Consider the following 19,639-nt stretch of genomic DNA (forward strand, 5'->3'; position numbering starts at 1 on the left):
CTCCATGAGACTGTCTCAGATTCAGTGTGGATTGATGTATTTAATATAATTGAATTTTATCTGTTCAGTGAGAACACACTTTAATGTGAACTGACCACAGCCCTCCTCCACCATTCAGCAGGTACTGGAGACAGAAGACTGTCATGTCCTCACACAGACAGCTGCTCTGGTGACTTCTCCCTGTCGCCCCCTGCTGTTGATTGGAACAACAACTTGGTCAGTGACAGGAGAGTTAACCTAACATACATGTTTTTGACAATGTGAGGAAACCCGTGAAAGCATGGAGAGAACATGCTAACTCCACACAGAAAGACCCCAGCTGGGTATTACACCCAAAAACCTTCTTACTGTGAGGCAACAGCGTTAACCACTGAGCCACCATGCTGCCCACAGTGCTGTGTATGAACACACACAGAACAGACAGCTAGTGGACTGTGAAGAGATATTCACTGAATTTGACAAAAAAGTGTATTGGATAAGAACCGCTGACTCTACCTTTAAAGGCAGCTTGTCATTTACCAGGGCTCTCGAATCATGTGCACTGCATTACTGACCAACAGGTACAGCAGCATCATTTAAGCAACACATACTCCTCAGTAACCTTTTACATTATTTTCGGGCTTGTGCATAAAAACGAGGTGCCTGATGAGAGTTTAAAAACTGTAGCAGAGTGACAGTATGTCCTGTATGCAAAACTACTCATCTCTGATAACTTGTGACATAATGAGGTCTTGGTCACATGATGTCAGGTATGATGATACACAGTGCTGTGATACTTTGACAGGTTGACACAGTGTCAGCATCTAAGTTTAAGCACTGATAGAAAATTGCCACTGCTGAGAGGTAAGCCCTTATGAAAACAGTTCTCACAACATCTAACCAGCTATAATATATCAGTATATCAGTAATTTGACACTGATCATGTTTCCTCTGGCATTAGTTTAGAACTGCTACTTTGACGTGTTCTTCTGTGTTTGTCTCCAGAATTGATTGGTTCTGCTCTCTTTTCTGTTACCATCTGCTCTGCTGTGCTTTGGCTCAGTGTGTGGATGGTAATTGAGTGAGTGCTGCTGCCTCGGGGTTTTAATTCATTTGCTATTTTTATAAGCATTTTAGCTGGATTAACTCTCAAACTTTTACTCTATGTTTTTTTTTTTTAAAGAGCATTTTATTGCTGTTCTCATCTCTGGTGTGTTTGCCTGCTTGGATGCAGCCTTTTTCATTCACTGCACATGGTGGCCATTCAGTGCACTTTACCTTCTTTTCCATGTGTGTGTGTGTGTGTGTGTGTGTCTGTGTGTGTGTGTGTGTGTGTGTGTGTGTGTGTGTGTGTGTGTGTGTGTGTGCGTGTGTGTGTTCCCTCTCATTCATTTTCATATATGTTTTTCCCTTTTGAAAGTGACAGTCTAGGTCTGTCCTCATTTACAAAAGTGATTAATACGGTCAGTTCATATTTATTTGTCCAGGGCGGAGCAGGTGTGTGATATCTTAAAGCATGAATGAAAGAGTCTACTTTACTCACAGCTCTCCAGCTCCAGCGAACAGGTCTGAGAGTCCAGAGGAAATCGGCTGAAGTCCATGTTACAGGCTGCCGTCACCGTCACTCTGTTAAACAACAGACAACATGGTGAGAACAGTCATGGCGCTGCATACATTCACTAATGTCACTTTGACTTATTTGAAATCGGCCGCACGTTGAGCTGGAAACATCTCCGCAGTAACACAGTAAGTATCAGGATTAGGTTTCGCGTGTGTCGTCCCAGCGTTCGCTTATTTTCTCTGGACTGAATCATAATACAAAGATTAACTTCATGGTGTTAGTTTTGCTTTTTGTTGATTTAGGCTCAGAATTGCAACGCTAATCAGGAACAGACAGAAGCAGCACATACTGATTGGAGAGTTTTGGACGTCTTCCCATATTGAAGGATATGGATTCCTGTAATTTGCTATGTTAATTATACTAATAATAATAATAATAATTATTATTATTATTTTATCATTACAACAAAATAAAATACATACACCAAGTGTTTCACATTAAAAAGACTTAAAAGGAGCATAGAGCAATTTTTAAAAAAGAACAAAAAAGAAAGAGGATAGAAAAAGAAACAAAGATGAAAAATATAAAATATGTAAAATTTGAAAAAGCAATCATCTTTAAAATAATACATAGTAAAAGTAGCTCAAAATAAAATAAATACAATATATAAAGTCAAGTTAAATACAACATTTTAAAAGAAGTTCAGTAGTGCATCAGTGTAGAGATGACTGTCATAAAAGCTAATTAAAGGCTAAAGTGAAGAGATGAGTTTTTAGCTTTCCTTTAAAATGATTAGGAGGCTGCTTCTCTGATATCTATCAGTAGTGTGTTTCATAGATTTGAATGTAATTAACAAAGACTGCATCCATGATTTTCTTCCTGCTGTTGAAACCTCAAATAAAGCAGCAGCAGATGATCACACATAGTTAACATGGAGTTAGCCATGTAGCTTGATCCTAGCTCTTAGTATGGAAGGAGGAGGAGCTAAAAGTCAGTTCTGAAACTTACAGGAAGTCAGTACAGAGCAGCTTAAACTGGACTGATGTGTGAAACATTCTGAGGTTCTCCTCAACACATGAACACACAGCTGATCAACCTGCCAGCACCACAGATGAAGGATAAAAGGATAAGTCAGTTTTATTAGACCTTGGTTATTGTTTTCAGAGTTCAGTCAGGTTGTAAACGAGATTCAAGCTTAGCCAAACTTTCCTTTGTCCCACTTCAGCCTGCTCACTGTGTGTACACTGATTTCTTATACAATGAGGGATTATCAGCATCAGTTCAGTGCACTCACTTTCATTTTGACTTCCAAATAAAGTGGTTCAGATCATCTGGATAGATTGTTGATAGTAAGTTGGTGTTGTGTTTGGTGTTGCCTTGCAATACTTAATACCCAGTTGTCGTGATGTCACCATGTTTTCTGATCTCAGCAATTACTGTGGTGATTAAGATGTTATCATGATGGACATGATGCTAAAAACTACGAGGACAGGACACATGATGTAATGAACTGGGATTATCCTCCAGTCAGGAATGTTATTCTCATCACAGTGCAGAATAATATACTGTATGCACACATGTTTGTTTCCCATTCATTTCCTGTCACATTCTCTATGCTCACCTTAAATGTGAGGGGTGGTGAGATGATTAATGGGAGAGGAAAGAAGAAAAAAACTAAGTTCTGATACACAAATGTGTTTTCAGTTTTTGGACTTTTTCTCTAATCTTTGATTTTTGCTGAAATATTGGATCATTTGAACATTTATTGAAATGAAAGCATGTGAGAAGTTTAGAGGTAAAAATCACTATTTGATGGAGCTGTTAACAACTCATAGACATCTGAAATGTGAGCCGACTACACACTGCTTTTTGGTTTCATCTTTAACAATGTGTTGTATTTATAAAGCTTGTTATATTATCCATTGTGTCAAATCTGCATCTGAAAAGTAACTAAAGCTGTCAAATAAATGTAGTGGAGTAGAGATGTAGAAAGTAGCATCACATGGAAATACTACAGTAAAGTACAAGTACCTCAAATTGTACTACAGTAAAGTACAAGTACCTCAAACTGTACTACAGTAAAGTACAAGTACCTCAAACTGTACTACAGTAAAGTATAAGTACCTCAAACTGTACTGCAGTAAAGTACAAGTACCTCAAATTGTACTACAGTAAAGTACAAGTACCTCAAACTACTACAGTAAAGTACAAGTACCTCAAACTGTACTACAGTAAAGTACAAGTACCTCAAACTGTACTACAGTAAAGTATAAGTACCTCAAACTGTACTGCAGTAAAGTACAAGTACCTCAAATTGTACTACAGTAAAGTACAAGTACCTCAAACTGTACTACAGTAAAGTACAAGTACCTCAAATTGTACTACAGTAAAGTACAAGTACCTCAAACTGTACTACAGTAAAGTATAAGTACCTCAAACTGTACTGCAGTAAAGTACAAGTACCTCAAATTGTACTACAGTAAAGTACAAGTACCTCAAACTACTACAGTAAAGTACAAGTACCTCAAACTGTACTACAGTAAAGTACAAGTACCTCAAACTGTACTACAGTAAAGTATAAGTACCTCAAACTGTACTGCAGTAAAGTACAAGTACCTCAAATTGTACTACAGTAAAGTACAAGTACCTCAAACTGTACTACAGTAAAGTACAAGTACCTCAAATTGTACTACAGTAAAGTACAAGTACCTCAAACTGTACTACAGTAAAGTATAAGTACCTCAAACTGTACTACAGTAAAGTATAAGTACCTCAAAATGTACTACAGTAAAGTACAAGTACCTCAAACTGTACTGCAGTAAAGTACTAGTACCTCAAACTGTACTACAGTAAAGTATAAGTACCTCAAACTGTACTACAGTAAAGTATAAGTACCTCAAATGTACTACAGTAAAGTATAAGTACCTCAAATTGTACTACAGTAAAGTACAAGTACCTCAAACTGTACTATAGTAAAGTATAAGTACCTCAAATTGTACTACAGTAAAGTACAAGTACCTCACATTGTACTACAGTAAAGTATAAGTACCTCAAACTGTACTACAGTAAAGTACAAGTACCTCAAACTGTACTACAGTAAAGTATAAGTACCTCAAACTGTACTACAGTAAAGTACAAGTACCTCAAATGTACTACAGTAAAGTATAAGTACCTCAAATTGTACTACAGTAAAGTACAAGTACCTCAAACTGTACTATAGTAAAGTATAAGTACTTCAAATTGTACTACAGTAAAGTACAAGTAACTCAAACTGTACTACAGTAAAGTACAAGTACCTCAAACTGTACTACAGTAAAGTACAAGTACCTCAAACTGTACTACAGTAAAGTAAAAGTACCTCAAACTGTACTGCAGTAAAGTACAAGTACCTCAAGCTGTACTACAGTAAAGTACAAGTACCTCAAACTGTACTACAGTAAAGTATAAGTACCTCAAAATTATACTAAAAAGCAGTACTTGAGTAAATGTACTTAGTTACTTTCAGGCCTGGTGCACTAAGAATGGAGTTTTTTTGAAGTAGGAGAAATGAACAATATTTTTAGATGGTAGAGGGAGTAAGTTGGAATGTAATAAGATAATAATGAAACTCACAGCAGAGTATTTTACATGTGTTACAGGTCTGGAGGAGTTGGACCTCCAGCTTTGATTCAGAGTTAGCTTCAACACAGTTTGAACAGCTGTAACTTAGTTAAAAAAAGGTTGTACCAATTAAAGTGGAACTTAAAGAATACGCCTACTCTCAGTACAATGAGTGATTCAGAGTGAGACAACACCTCCTCCGCTTCTACACAGCAGTAATTGAAAGGATCCTTACATCCTCCACAACAGTCTGGTACATCAGCTCAGACTCCAGTGGATTGTAACAAGTCAACTCAAATCCTTTTCTATCAGTTTCCATCCATTTCTCCTCTCATCTTCACATTCATTTTCAATCTTATTTTACTCATTTTAACTATATTAGTGAGAGAATATGACAATTTATTCATGCTTAAAATAAACACAATTATCCACAGGGACCTTTACTGCAGGTCATTCCCATTCCTGTCAGCCTCAATGCCATCCAAAAAATAAGCCTTAAAAAACACATGAATAAACACAATTACGGTAACCAGGTTTCTCATTTAGATGCTGTTCAAGAAATCATCTGACTGGAGAACATGTGGTGAAACATTACACATCACCAGCACACGCTGACCAACTAACAGACGACGACGTGATCAGAAACCGTTCAGTTCTTCCAACGTTGTGGGTGAGCGGTAAAATCAAACAGCCTCAAACTGAAGCGGTACTTCTTTGTGACGTGCAGCGTCTCTGATTAGATTTCAGATCCTGCCTCCGTACAATACCCCACTGAACTTTTTTTTTGATTCACACAATGTTGAAATAAATCTCATTCTGCTTGCTTTCTAACCGTGTCATCATCTCTCTAAAATCCTCTCCTGTCTCATCGCTCTCTTTCCCACATCCTGCTGCTCCGCTCTCCAATCTGCTGTCCTGAAAAAAATAAAAAATAAAAAAAAAATCTCAAAACCGAATGTGAGAAAGACTTTCATCTGCGGGCAATAAACCAGCTGAGTCTTCATCAGTAATATGTCTGTCTCGTATGATGAATTTGTGCTTTCGCTTTTAGCCGCTGGCACCGCTGCTGTGATGTTGACAAATCTACAGACTTGAAACTGTTGTGTGCTTTTAATGTTTTTCCTCTGGATTAGAATATAAAATCACATCTAAACTGCAAATATGCCTGATCCAAAAAATGAGCCTGCAGGATGGGGTGTATTGTGTAGGAGGTGCTCATTAAAGTGAGCTGTCAGACTGAAATATGACTCATGAAATGGGAGAAATCTTCTCTTAATCTTAAAATAATTCATGAGTCCCCCCCCCCCGCGCTGCATTACTCCCCAAAAAAAGTTAAGCGTCACCTGACAAGATGAAAAATGAGAAAGCAATTAAAGGAGAAATTGAGCAAAAACGAGTGTGTGAGAGAATGAAAATACATGAGTTAACTCATAACAGGACAGTCTAGACACATCGATTTCCAGACTGAACAATAACTCAACATACAGATGTGATTGTACATTGATTTGTTAGCTGCTGTAAATGAAGTCTGCAGGGCTTTATTACATACTGACACAAACACAGTGTTATAATATTATTATATAATGTACTTAAGCACTTACTGAAGAGTTGAATGCATTTAGAAAATAGCATAGCCCGAAAAATTCATAAAGTGTGCCTGTGTGATATACAGGTTTTTACTCTCAGTATTAGTATATGCCTTTTTTTTTACTTTAAAATCTGTGCAATATCGAGATGAAACTATATTATCATTCAACACCAATATTATTCTTGTACATGAAGTTACTTTTTTAAACTATATTTTGACTACTATGTTTTTTATTGCTTGTGTACTTATTATTTATTGTTCTTTATTTTTTTTTATTAATGCTTTTTCTATTTTTACTGTCGACTTGCTGCTGTAATACTTTACATTTCCCCACCGTGAGACTAATAAAGGAATATCTTATGTCATCTTATCCATCGTATCAATACCAGGTTATTGGTTTTGTTTAGCTTTGCTTAGCGACATGAAAAGAGAACACTGAACAAACTGCTGGCCATTTGGGATGAAGTCAGCCATCCTCTGCCCCCCCCGTCATCATCAAACAGAGGAGCTTGTTCAGTGACAGGCTGCTGCTTCCTTAGGGAGGGGAGGGCGAGGGAGGTCATAAGGCTTGTCTATAAAATACTTTAACTTGCACTTTTAATCAGTACAATGTTTTTTTTTTCCATCCATCCATCTATCTATCTATCTATCTATCTATCTATCTATCTATCTATCTATCTATCTATCTATCTATCTATCTATCTATCTATCTATCTATCTATCTATCTATCTATCTATCTATCTATCTATCTATCTATCTATCTATCTATCTATCTATCTATCTATCTATCTATCTATCTATCCATCCATCCATCCATCCATCCATCCATCCATCCATCCATCCATCCATCCATCCATCCATCCATCCATCTATCTATCTATCTATCTATCTATCTATCTATCTATGTGATAGCAGAGGCGAGCTGCAGCATTATTATTTCTTCATTTAATACAGCAGTGGATTCCTCATTAGCATTATAGCATATCTGTTGCAAGAAAACTTTGTCAAACCTTAAGTTGAAATAACTACAATACTCACTGAACGTCTGCAGCACTGGACATGCAACTACATCACATCAGATTTCCTAATATCAATGACATGTTTTAAGTTAAGCCTGTTACTATTTGCACACAGCAAAAAAAAACCGATATTGTGTCACTTACTTAAATGAAGTAAGCATCATGTATCCAACAATATAGCAAAGTTTAACACAATAGGCTGCACCAGCAGGTCCCATTTTATAAAATGACTTCTACCATCAAAAAACACATTACTATGAATTACAGGTGTCAGCACATCCTCAAGGTTTACATCAATAAGAAACATGCAGTGAGCTCTGATGTGTCATTTCCAACGCTTCCAGACTTTAGCACAATTCAATAAAAATCAGAGAGGAGACACAGACATGTAGCTGCAGGATTTTAGTGAAATAAACTGGCAATATTTGCACATTACAGTACACACAGGAGCAACTGCTTACTGCAGGTTCCACATTGCTCCAAATCCAATACAAAGACTTATATATTTATCACAAAAGTCATAAAAAAAATATCCCCAGACAGAGCGGATATTATTATGATATATAACTGAGCTAAGAATGTATTTTTAAGTTTCATCCCATAAAAAGACATAATGAATAACACCTCACTGCCTGTTGAAATCAGTCTCTGAAAGATCTGATGTACTTACAGACACACACATCATTCAGCAGAGTTGGATGTTAGGTGAGAAACTGTAGCTAACTCATCCAGGAAATCACTCCAGCTGAGTGTGAAATCCACATATCATATTATATTTCTGCACAAGGCCACAGACCACCAGAGCTTATACTCTGATACAGGTTTGATCTCTACATTAAAGGACCAATATGTAATATATTTACTATACTAACTCATAGAAATGAGCATGATATGTTAACATAGATTAAGCAAAGGCAATTCGGTCCAATATTTTGAATTTGTACTGCAGCACCAATTTTATACTGTTGTTACATCAGTGTTATATATTTGTCCTTTAACCCTCACACACCATCCAGGGTCAGATTTGACCCATTTCCACATTTGAGAGCTGTAAAAACACCATATATTCTTTTTAGCCTGACTTTTCCTAATGTGAGCCACAGTATACAAAAATGTAAAATGCATCATTTGTTTTATTTGTGCAGCTGATACACATTTTATATATGCAAATGTACAAGTTTGACCTGTGTTTATTAAAAAAAGAAAAGAAAAAAGAAAAATCAGTATTCAAACATGTTGTATTCGTTATATTCTATAAAATGTTCTCCTGGATCATAAAATAATGATTGTGAATGTGTTTTTTCCCATATGATTAATCTTTATTTATTAACGACTGATGTGGGGTAACAAGTTTATGAATGTGAATTGGTGTAGAGACCAGGCGGGGAGTTCCGGTCCTCTGAAATGATGCGAACGCGGAAGTAACTTAAAACTGCATTCTATCAAAAGGCCACCAGGGGGCGACTGTTTTGGTGTCAAAAGGACTTCCGTCTCTATGCAAGTTAATGGAGAATTCACCAACTTCTCACTTGATTTCTAACCTCAGTAAACGTTTTCAAAATGTGTTTATGGTCTCAATCGCTAGTGTAAAGCCTTCTTCAATGCAGTATGATGTTCATTTGTGACATTTTGGCCTCCCTGATTTTATATGTGACGATAAAGCAGGGTATGCATTAGGGCGTGGCTACGTGGTGATTGACAGGTTGATTGGTTCACAGGTTCAGGAGGGCGCCTCTTCTTCCTCCTGATGCCCATATAAGTAGAATCCGTGTTTTGTTTTTTTACCCGGCATGCACCGGAAATTTTCAAGATGGCGCTGCTCAGATCCGAAACTATTCGCTTCCAAGCAGCAGTCCACAAGCCAATGGGTGAAGTCACGGATGTTACGTCCATTTTATATACAGTCTATGGTTGAGACTAACTATCAGAATATGAACAGTATGTAAGGGTTAACAGATAAAAACCTTGCATTCACGTCAAAAAGATGCACCATGCACTTATACAACTCCATTTATATGTTTGAGATGTAAAATATACCCATGAAGGCAAACAGTATACTTAGTTATTACATTTAAACAACACAGCTTGAAGACAAGTGGTGAATGAAGACACTTTCAGGACCAACCAGCAGAGTTCTGCTCAGGCCTCAAACAATACAAATCAAAGACAAGCAGCAGGTGATTTAACAAGCAGCCAAGTATTTATTCAAAGTCTCGACGGGCTCCACAGACAGCAGCAACAACACAACAGCTTCAGTGTCCAGAGAAACTGCAAACAGAGCAGAATAAGAGCTGCAAACCATCAGCAACAACACAGCAAAGAGTTAAATATGGTTACACACAAAGAGTCAGAGCGGGACATTTAACCATCAGGGAAGAAGCCGAGGAGAGCAAAGACACATACAGACAGACACTACTCATTTTTGAAAACCGATTTCTGATGTCCACTTTGGCTACTGCCAAAAACAACCACGACAAACAACATCAGGCTGTCAGGCAGGCTGAGACAGTTTGTCACAGGTCAAAAATGACATCAATCAGGGCGGGGCGGGACAGCTGTCAGTGACTCAGTGGGCAAAGAGTTCAGAAAGCACAGTCTGGTCTGGCTGTGGTTTTTATCATTATTCTGTGTGTGCCAGATTTTGGTGGCACGGGCACACCTGGACACACATGTGGTGACCAGTTACTGTACATATGGTATGTAAGTGTTTGTAACTGTATGCAAAGATTAACAACACTTACTAAGACACATAACTATTTCCACCAATATACAAGACGAGTTCCCCCTTTTTAAATCTCTGCCTTAAAACAACAGTCAGGAGCCCAAAAAAACACTAAAACCTGTTTTTCTTGTTGTAATCATTCCTCCTGTTCATACTGACCATTAGAAGATCCCTTCATAATGTTTACTGTAATGATTCCTCCTGTTCTTACTGACCATTAGAAGATCCCTTCATAATGTTTACTGTAATGATTCCTCCTGTTCATACTGACCATTAGAAGATCCCTTCATAATGTTCTTACAATGGAAGTGATGGAGGACTAAACCCACAGTCCTCCTTCTGTGTAAACATGTATTTAAAAGTTGATGTGAAGCTAATATGAAGCTTCAGTCGTCTGAATGAGTCAAATCTTCATCTTCTATGTTTCAACGTTACAGTGTTTTTAGTAGCAAAGTCTTTTTGTTTCTATATTTCCACCACAGCTCAACAGGGAAACACTAAGAGGGAATTTGATGCTAAAAAGACAGTAAATGTGTCAGATATCACTTGATATGACTAACTCACACTGATGAAGCTCAATAGAAGCTGATCATCTACTTTTAAATGACTGTGTGGACACACTGTGGATTTTGTCCTCCATCACTTTACATTGAAAGCACATTTGAAGAGGATATGAGAGCGCTGAGAATGAACCACAACAGTAAAGTTGCATCCTGACAGCTAAACAATGAGCTGAAACTCACTTTAAAGCTCTGTGAAGCTGAGGGGAGCTGAAGAGTCACTGATAATTCTCTGTAGGCTGATCACTACTTACCACAACTAACACATTACACACTGACAGACATTATTATTATAGAGAATATCAATTATAGCCTCTTTAAGAAGCCCCAACATTCTATTTCTGGTTATCTGGGTTTAGTGGGAGGGGGTCTCTGCTATATAAAAGCCAGACCTGAGACAGAACCTCTCCACAGTGACATGTTGTATGTCTTGTTGTTCTAGTTGAAGCCTCAGGTAGCGCACAGCATCCTGTCTTTCTTTTTGTCTTCTCAGATGCACTTGTCCCTCAAGACACACGTTTTCTTTGAATGTGTTATTATCCGTGCAGCTCTGTCTGCCACCTGACATCAGTGCAGTGCAGTGCAGTAAATCCACTGATTATTCTCAGCAGACGACAGAGAACTTCAGCATTAACAGAACAAAAGGAACAGCAGAAGAAAGGGCCATGTAGATGCAGATAAAGATTCAATAACGGAGGCATTTTAGACCTGGAAGAAGATAAGGAGGCCGTTTAGGATAAGAATAAAACTGGCAAAGAATAATTGAACCCTTATGGCTCCCACAATATGGGCTACAAATATGGGTCCCAAGTGGGTTTGTCCACAGTTTCCATGGTGGCCCCACCTGTGTTTGCCCATATGGGCTTCAAGTGGGTTCTGTCTGGGTTTCAGGTGGGGCCCAACTGGATGACACCCAGTAGGTCCCACATGTTTGCCCGTATGGGGTCTAAGTGGAATCAGAATCTACCTTAAATGGGGCCCATTTAGTCAGTCCACATGGACTTCACATGTGGGGCCCATGTTTCTGAAACAATAAGGGGCCCAAACAATTTGCCCTGTTTATGCCCATGCCCGCTTAGCCCACTTACATCCCTTATGGGGCTCATACAGTCAGCCCATGTGGGCTTCAGATGTTGGGCCCAGGTTACTGAAACCATGTGGGACCTGCAAAATTTGCCCAGTTCAAGCCCATGCCCACTCAGTACCAACGCAGCCCACATTTAACCTATGCGGGGCCCACATGGACATGCTGGCTGGGATCCTTCAAAGCAGATTTCCTGGATAGAGAACAAGGTCAACTTAAATAGAATACATTTTACTTTAGTGAAGTTAATACTGAACTAAACCACCATCCACATCGTGTATTTGTCTTAAAAACAAAGTTTACTAAAAAAAACCATTTCCAGATATTTGATCTAATGATTCTAACAACCTGCTTTCTGAGGATACAGCACATAAGGCACAATATTTTTTGTCATTTTATAAAACCCCAGATAAAAAGCTAATTAATGGTGAAAACATCTAATGAAGTCAGCTGGACTGGACTTCGGTATTGGCTTTTGAATTTAGTCCAAATGTATTGGTGACACTCAGAAACCAGGACATTTTTACCAATAACAGAACCACAAAGTTTTAAATAGAACAGAATCTGTGACCACCCACTGAGACCTGGGTCAGCTTCATACTGTGGAACATGCTGGAATCATTAAGTCCTCTGACGCATGGTCGGATAGGCTCAATGTTAAAACAGCTTTTGAAAAAGTTGTCAAAAACAAGGAATGATGGTACCTTATAGGTCTATTCTTGCATTACAAAATGAGCCAATTAGACTCTAATAGATTAAAGGTGGTTCAGATCTCTTGGGGCTACATATCAGTGTGTGTGTTGGGGAGAACTACTGTATATGTGTAAGTCAGTGTTGGTTGAAACTGAAGACCACAAGTTTGAAAAAGACCATAAATCGAGAGGTGCGGAATTAGAAAAACATAATGTTAGTAAACGTGCTATGGAGTGAAATGCGTATAGATGCATTGTGAGTAATGTAGTTTTTACAGGGAAGAAGAAGGCATGCCATTAAAAAAAGACATGATATCATGTTTCTGCTGCATTGATTTTGATCTATTTTGTTCCAATGTTACAGGTGTGCAATGCTTAATCAGTACAGTAATCTTTTATGGGTGAATTTATAATAAACCAAATTAGAAATTATTTTAATATCATGTTAACATCAAATTAAAAAGGAGGAATTAATAAAGCTTTGACCTGCTGTACACATACTCTACTGACAACAGCAGGCACAGAGTGTAAAACACTTATTATTATCATCATTATTATTATTACAAAATCCATCTTAACAAGGCGCTTAATAAAGATAGAATGAATGGAACCAAAATGAGCTTAATGCTGATGTAATTATGACATAATGAGTCATAGTGAGGGAGCAAAATAATAACGTCAGTGTTCACTAAAGCTGCCATTAACAGAGCTTAACAGAGTCCAACATAATGTTGTTTTTAGGAATCCTGCAGTCCTGCTGGAGTCCTGAGCAGCTTCTCACAAAGCATACTGAGAAGTGCAGACTGGCAAGCATGTCAAATATAATTATATGTTCCTAGAATATCCTGCTGAGAGCGCATCATGTTTCTTTTCATGATGAACCATCATGTTGGAGACACTGGAAAAACCTCATCCCTTGTTTGCTACTGAGCATCTACAGTATAACCACGTCTGCAGTCAAAGCTGCAATAATCAACATTTTTATATCAACAATGGATCGATGTGTTGGGATGAACTCGAAGAGAATCATCACCAGCTGTGCAGTTCATTTCAGCATCTTTTAGCTCATCGTCTTTGTTTGGCTTTCATCACTCCCTACTGACAACTCGCTCAGCACTAAACAGCACACAGACAAAGCTATTGACTAGCTGGTGAACATAATGGAACATTATGGAGCTAAACAGCCAGTAAGCAGAGCTGAAAGGAGAGGAGACTATTCATCCAGCGGACACGAGCACGATTCCAAATTTAATGTTGATCCATTTCTACTGGTAACTAGGCAACTGTTTGGGAACATTTGTAAGGCCATACCATGTTAAATGATTGTGATGTTCAGCTTGTTGTGGAGTTCTGGTCCAAAGTGGCCAAAGAAAAATTAAATGCAGTTTTAACCATCACAAACTGTTCTGGTGAGATTTGACCTATTTTAACATTAAAAGCATCATTATTTTAGCCTGAAATCTTATGACTTCTCCTAAAGTGATCTACAATATGTAACCATAAGTATTTCAACTTTTTTATGTTTGTGCAACTCATATTCACATGTATCCTGAGGCTGTTCACATCATTGCAGGGGACTTTAACCAAGCTGATTTAAAGGCAGTGCTCCCTAAATTCCATCAGCACGTTAAATGTGCTACCAGGGGAGCAAACACACTGGACAGGGTCTACTCTAACATCAAGAAGGGCTTTAGGGCTAAGCCATTACGACACCTGGGCCAGTCAGACCACATGTCCCTGCTCTTAATTCCAGCATATACCCCCCTCAGAAAAAGTGCTCTTACCACATCTAGAACTGTTACAACCTGGCCTGAAGGTGCCTCTCAACAGCTGCAGGACTGCTTTGAGTCAACAAACTGGGATGTTTTCGAACATCAGGACCTAGAGCAGTACACAACAGCTGTCCTGGGTTACATCAAGCACTGCATGGACACTGTCACTGTTGACAAATGCATCCGGGTTTATCCCAACAAGAAACCCTGGATGACTAAAGAAGTGCAGTGCCTGCTAAGGAAGAGGAACACCGCCTTCAGGTCTGGTGATGGGGTGCTGTACAGTGCTGCTAGAGCCAATCTGAAGAGAGGCATCAGAGAGGCCAAGGCTGCCTACAGGAGGAGGATTGAGGACTGTCTCCAGAGCAACGACTCCAGGCAGGTGTGGCAGGGGGTCCAGCACATCACCAACTACAGACCCAGTAACATCTCGTCTGTTGTTGGTGACGCCTCACTGGCAGAGGAGCTGAACCACTTCTTCGCCCGCTTTGAGGGGGAGTCACCGGAGGCAGCCACACTAAATCCACCAGCCCACAACAGTCACATCCTCAAGGTGGAGGAGCACGAGGTGAGGTTCACGCTGAGGGCTGTGAACCCGAGGAAAGCTGCAGGACCTGACGGCGTCTCTGGACGGTTGCTGAGGGACTGTGCGGACCAGCTGGCTGGAGTCTTTACCAAGATCTTTAAACCGGTCACTGTCTCAGTCTGCCGTCCCTTCCTGCCTGAAGTCCTCCACAATTGTCCCACTCCCGAAGAAGAACAACATCAGCAGCCTGAGTGATTACCGACCAGTAGCTCTTACACCGATCATTATGAAGTGCTTTGAGACACTGGTCCGGAAGCACATCACTTCAAATCTTCCACCCAAGTTTGACCCTCACCAGTTCGCATACAGAGCCAACAGGTCCACAGAAGACGCTATAGCCACAGCTCTCCACTCTGCTCTGTCCCACCTGGAGCAGCAGGGGAGCTACGCAGGGCTGCTCTTTGTGGACTTCAGTTCCCGAACAGACTGGTGAACAAGATGTCAGACCTGGGAATATCTCACTCCATCTGCCTCTGGATCAAGGACTTCCTGTCTGACCGCTTCAAGAGGGTGAGAGTAGGCCCCCACATCTCCTCAGCGCTCAGCCTAAATACTGGATCACCTCAGGGCTGTGTGCTGAGCCCCCTACTCTACACACTCTACACCCACGACTGCACCCCCGTCCACTCCAGCAACAGCATCATCAAGTTGGCTGATGATACCACTGTGGTGGGGCTCATCTCTGGGGGGGATGAGTCTGCATATCGGGACGAGGTGGAGCAGTTGTCAGTGTGGTGCACTGAACACTACCAAGACAAAGGAGCTGGTCATAGACTACAGGAGAAATAAAACCAACACTCCGCCCCTGTTCATCGGCGTGGTATATGTGGAGAGGGTCACAGACTTCTGGTTTCTGGGAGTTCACATAGAGGAAGACCTGACCTGGAGCATCAACACCACTGCTATCATTAAGAAGGAACAGCAGAGATTGTACTTCCTGAGAGTACTCAGGAATAACCAACTCTCACAAAAACTGCTTGTGTCCTTTTATTGTTGCTCCATTGAGAGCATTTTGACCTACTGCATGTGTGTGTGGTTCTCCAGCTGCACAGCTGCAGAGAGGATAGCGTTCCAGAGGGTCATCACCACAGCTCAGAAGATTATCGCTGCCCTCTCCCCTCCCTGAAAGATCTGTACAGTTCCCGCTGTTTCAGGAAAGCTCGCCATATTCTCAGGGACTCATCTCACCCAGGACACTCGCTGTTTGAGCTGCTGCCCTCAGGCAAACGCTACAGGACATTGAGAGTACGCACAAATAGATTACACAACAGCTTTTACGCTAAAGCCATAAATGCACTAAACTGCATTAAATAATGGTAATTATTTATTTATTTATTTATTTTTGTTTCTGCACTTTAAAGACGGCATCTCAATTTCGTTGTGCTTTGTACAATGACAATAAAGACTATCTATTCTATTCTATTTTACAGCCTACATACAGGGTGTTCTGGATTTATTGTGAGACATATTTATTCAGAAATTCAAAACATGTTCATATTCAATAATATTCTTTAAAATCATGATTGGTTTTATGTTCTCCTGTTCATGTCACATAATATACCATCATAATATGTGACTTCGGATGTCTTTTCTCCATAAACAAGTAAATAATACACTCTATCTCTTCCCTTTACATACTGTTTTTTTTTTTTTTTTTTTTACATTTAAGAGCTGTAAAAACACCATTCACATTTCTTATAGGTGGACTTTTCCTAATGAATATACACATTTGTGTGTGTGTGTGTGTGTGTGTGTGTGTGTGTGTGTGTGTGTGTGTGTGTGTGTGTGTGTGTGTGTGTGTGTGTGCGTGCAGCTGATAAACATTTTTATGTATGCAAATGACCAAATTTGTTTATTAAAACATTCCAAAAATCAGCATTCAAACATGTTGTTGTATTCTTTATATTCTACTGGACCATAATATAGTAATTGTGAATGTATTTTACACTGTGTTTGCTCTCTGACAGCTTCATTAAAGATGAATCAAACATTTATTTATCATTCACAGGGAATTAATGAATGTGAATTGGTGTAGGGACTAATTATGAGTCAGAATATGAACAGCATGTGAGGGTTGAGGAATAATTACAAATGTATTGATGACTAAAGAAGTATTTATGACTGAAAAATAGATATGAGAAGTTTGATATACGGACGAATTATGACAGGGTTCTGTGGAAGGTCATAAGATAAACAGCATGTAAGGATTAAGCACTTTATAACAAATCAAATGTCAGCATCAAATCACAGCATACTTCATCATCTCTTTATCTCTTCATCATTACCAGATGAAACCAAAAACTACAACACCTGTGATTGAATCTCTCTGTCACAGGAGTCTCTATAAAACACATCTCACATCAGTTGGAAAGCAGCATTGCACTGGCCCATCTATACTGATACTCTCCTCTAGTGTTACACACTGTGTCATGTCAGGCCACTATATTACCAAGTGCTCTTGTAGGTGAAAGAAACTCTCATGCCTTCTCCTGATGAAATTACCACTCTACCAGCACAAGGCCTCTTGCTATTGATCTGTACCAGCATGGAAACAGGACCCTCACTGAATAGCCTATGTTCTGTCAACATTGTTTGCAAATGAAACTATTTCAATTATAAGACATGACAAGTATTCAGAGCTTTTTTCATCAGAGTGTAATTCTTATAAATGTTTCTGAAGAAGCGCTTGTACAGTACAGAGATGCTTAAAAACTCAATTGTCATTCTTCAGGGCTAGCAGCTCTTTCAGGTACTCTATTGTATAGCAAGAGACAAATAGTCTTCATGATGGAAATGTGGGTTTACATCACAGAAAAAAATCACAGCGTTTTTTTAGACTCAGGGACAAGTGAGAAATAGAAAAGCTCCTTTTTTTCATCTGAGAAACAGATGGGAAAAAAGTTTTGGCTGGTGACAACTTTTCTTTTCTTTTCTTTTTTTTTGGTGTTGTTGTAAGACTCAAATGTATAGTCCTTAAAGACTTAGTATAATGATGTTTATTCAGCCATAAAAAAAGCTTATTATGGAGTGTTAATGTCAGGAGTGTCATTTGTTCAGCTCCAGATGTGTCATTAGACATGCGAGCCATCTCTGAGCCATCTCTCTTTATATTGAGGGGGCATGTCCTTGCTTCTCTTCTTGAAAGAGAACAGGGTGATAATGATTTTAATTATGCAGCCCATACATCAATGGAGAGAGTAGACAGGAGTCCAGGATGTCTTGCATTGAAAAGGTTTATTTACTTGATCAAGGAGAAATGAGCGAATGATCAGTACACGTTATGTTCTGATGCTCCCTTCAATTCTGAAGTTTCTCTCCTCCGGGGATAGACTTTAAACCACACAGATAATGCCCAAGGTTGAGCCATGCCCAAATATGGGCAGACCAACACATCTACAATATACAGAATGTAGTCTACTGGTCTATAGACAAAACATTGCTTAGACCTCACTCAGGACCTTTGTCCTACATCCAACACTATATCAAACCTCTGACTCCAGTTACCTTTACCCCATTCAGGGTAAACAGTCAAACACATATCTGACCTCTGCTGCTATAGCAACACTATCAGAATGCCTCCTGTTTTCCCCAAAAGGAGCAAACTCACTGCTTACCACTATCTCAAGGGGAGACAGTGTCTAAACCCAATATTTGGTGTGGCCTTGCTATGACCGCAAAGCCTAGTTTGACCCAGTGCATATTAGTTATGGAAAATTCCCTAACACAGGGGTCTGTACTACAAGCAGGATTTGGGGTTAGTGAGGTAACTTCAGGTTTAACTCTGGGTTTCAGTCTTACAACGATGGTTTACTTCTTACTGGGTCACATCACCATGGTAACTGATTCGGAACAGTTCGGAGGATCAGATCACAACATGTCAACACTCTAACCACTGACCAATCAGATCACTGGAAAAAAAGAGTCATCATTCCTACAGGATCCCGACATGGACAAAAAGTCAGAATAACATGCGACACTAAACTAATAATCCACACTGTTAATTGGCTCCAATGATTATAAATGTAACACTTGGGTCAGATAGAACTCATCATTCATTACCTGGTATGTCATGTGTGGTTTATTTTAATTTGACATATTTAGATGATTTCTTCATCATCAACTAAATAGCAAAAAATAATCACTCTAAAATTAAGTTATACATATAAATTATTTCTAGTGTTTCTACATCTTATTTTTCTGTTGTATGATTGTAGGTCGTTGTTAACATGTCATTTAGTTGAATGTGACTTCTTGTGTCTTCTACATCATTAGTTTTCCACAGATACTACCTATACCTATATCACATGTACTTCATTCATGGTTCTGATGGTGTCTCATGTAATTAACAACCCCCTAACAGCCTCTTTCACATGGACACACATAGCTGGATAGGAAAACTCGGAGTTTACTAAGCAGCTTGATAACCAGCTTAATAGTTCAGGTTATCTGGACGGCCAGTGTTGCTCAGTGAAGCC

At 39.2% G+C, this 19,639-nt stretch overlaps 1 protein-coding gene across 1 annotated transcript in view; it reads right to left on the reverse strand.

Annotated features, from left to right (window-relative positions):
• gabrr2a (gamma-aminobutyric acid type A receptor subunit rho2a) overlaps positions 1-19,639 on the reverse strand; it is a 74,755-nt gene that overhangs the window by 21,773 nt on the left and 33,343 nt on the right. Inside the window, 1 exon segment of the mRNA XM_062440949.1 lies at positions 1,523-1,605. Coding sequence (XP_062296933.1) covers positions 1,523-1,605 — 83 coding nt within the window.

Source organism: Scomber scombrus, chromosome 19 (genome assembly GCF_963691925.1).
Source record: "Scomber scombrus chromosome 19, fScoSco1.1, whole genome shotgun sequence".
Taxonomy (NCBI): domain Eukaryota; kingdom Metazoa; phylum Chordata; class Actinopteri; order Scombriformes; family Scombridae; genus Scomber; species Scomber scombrus.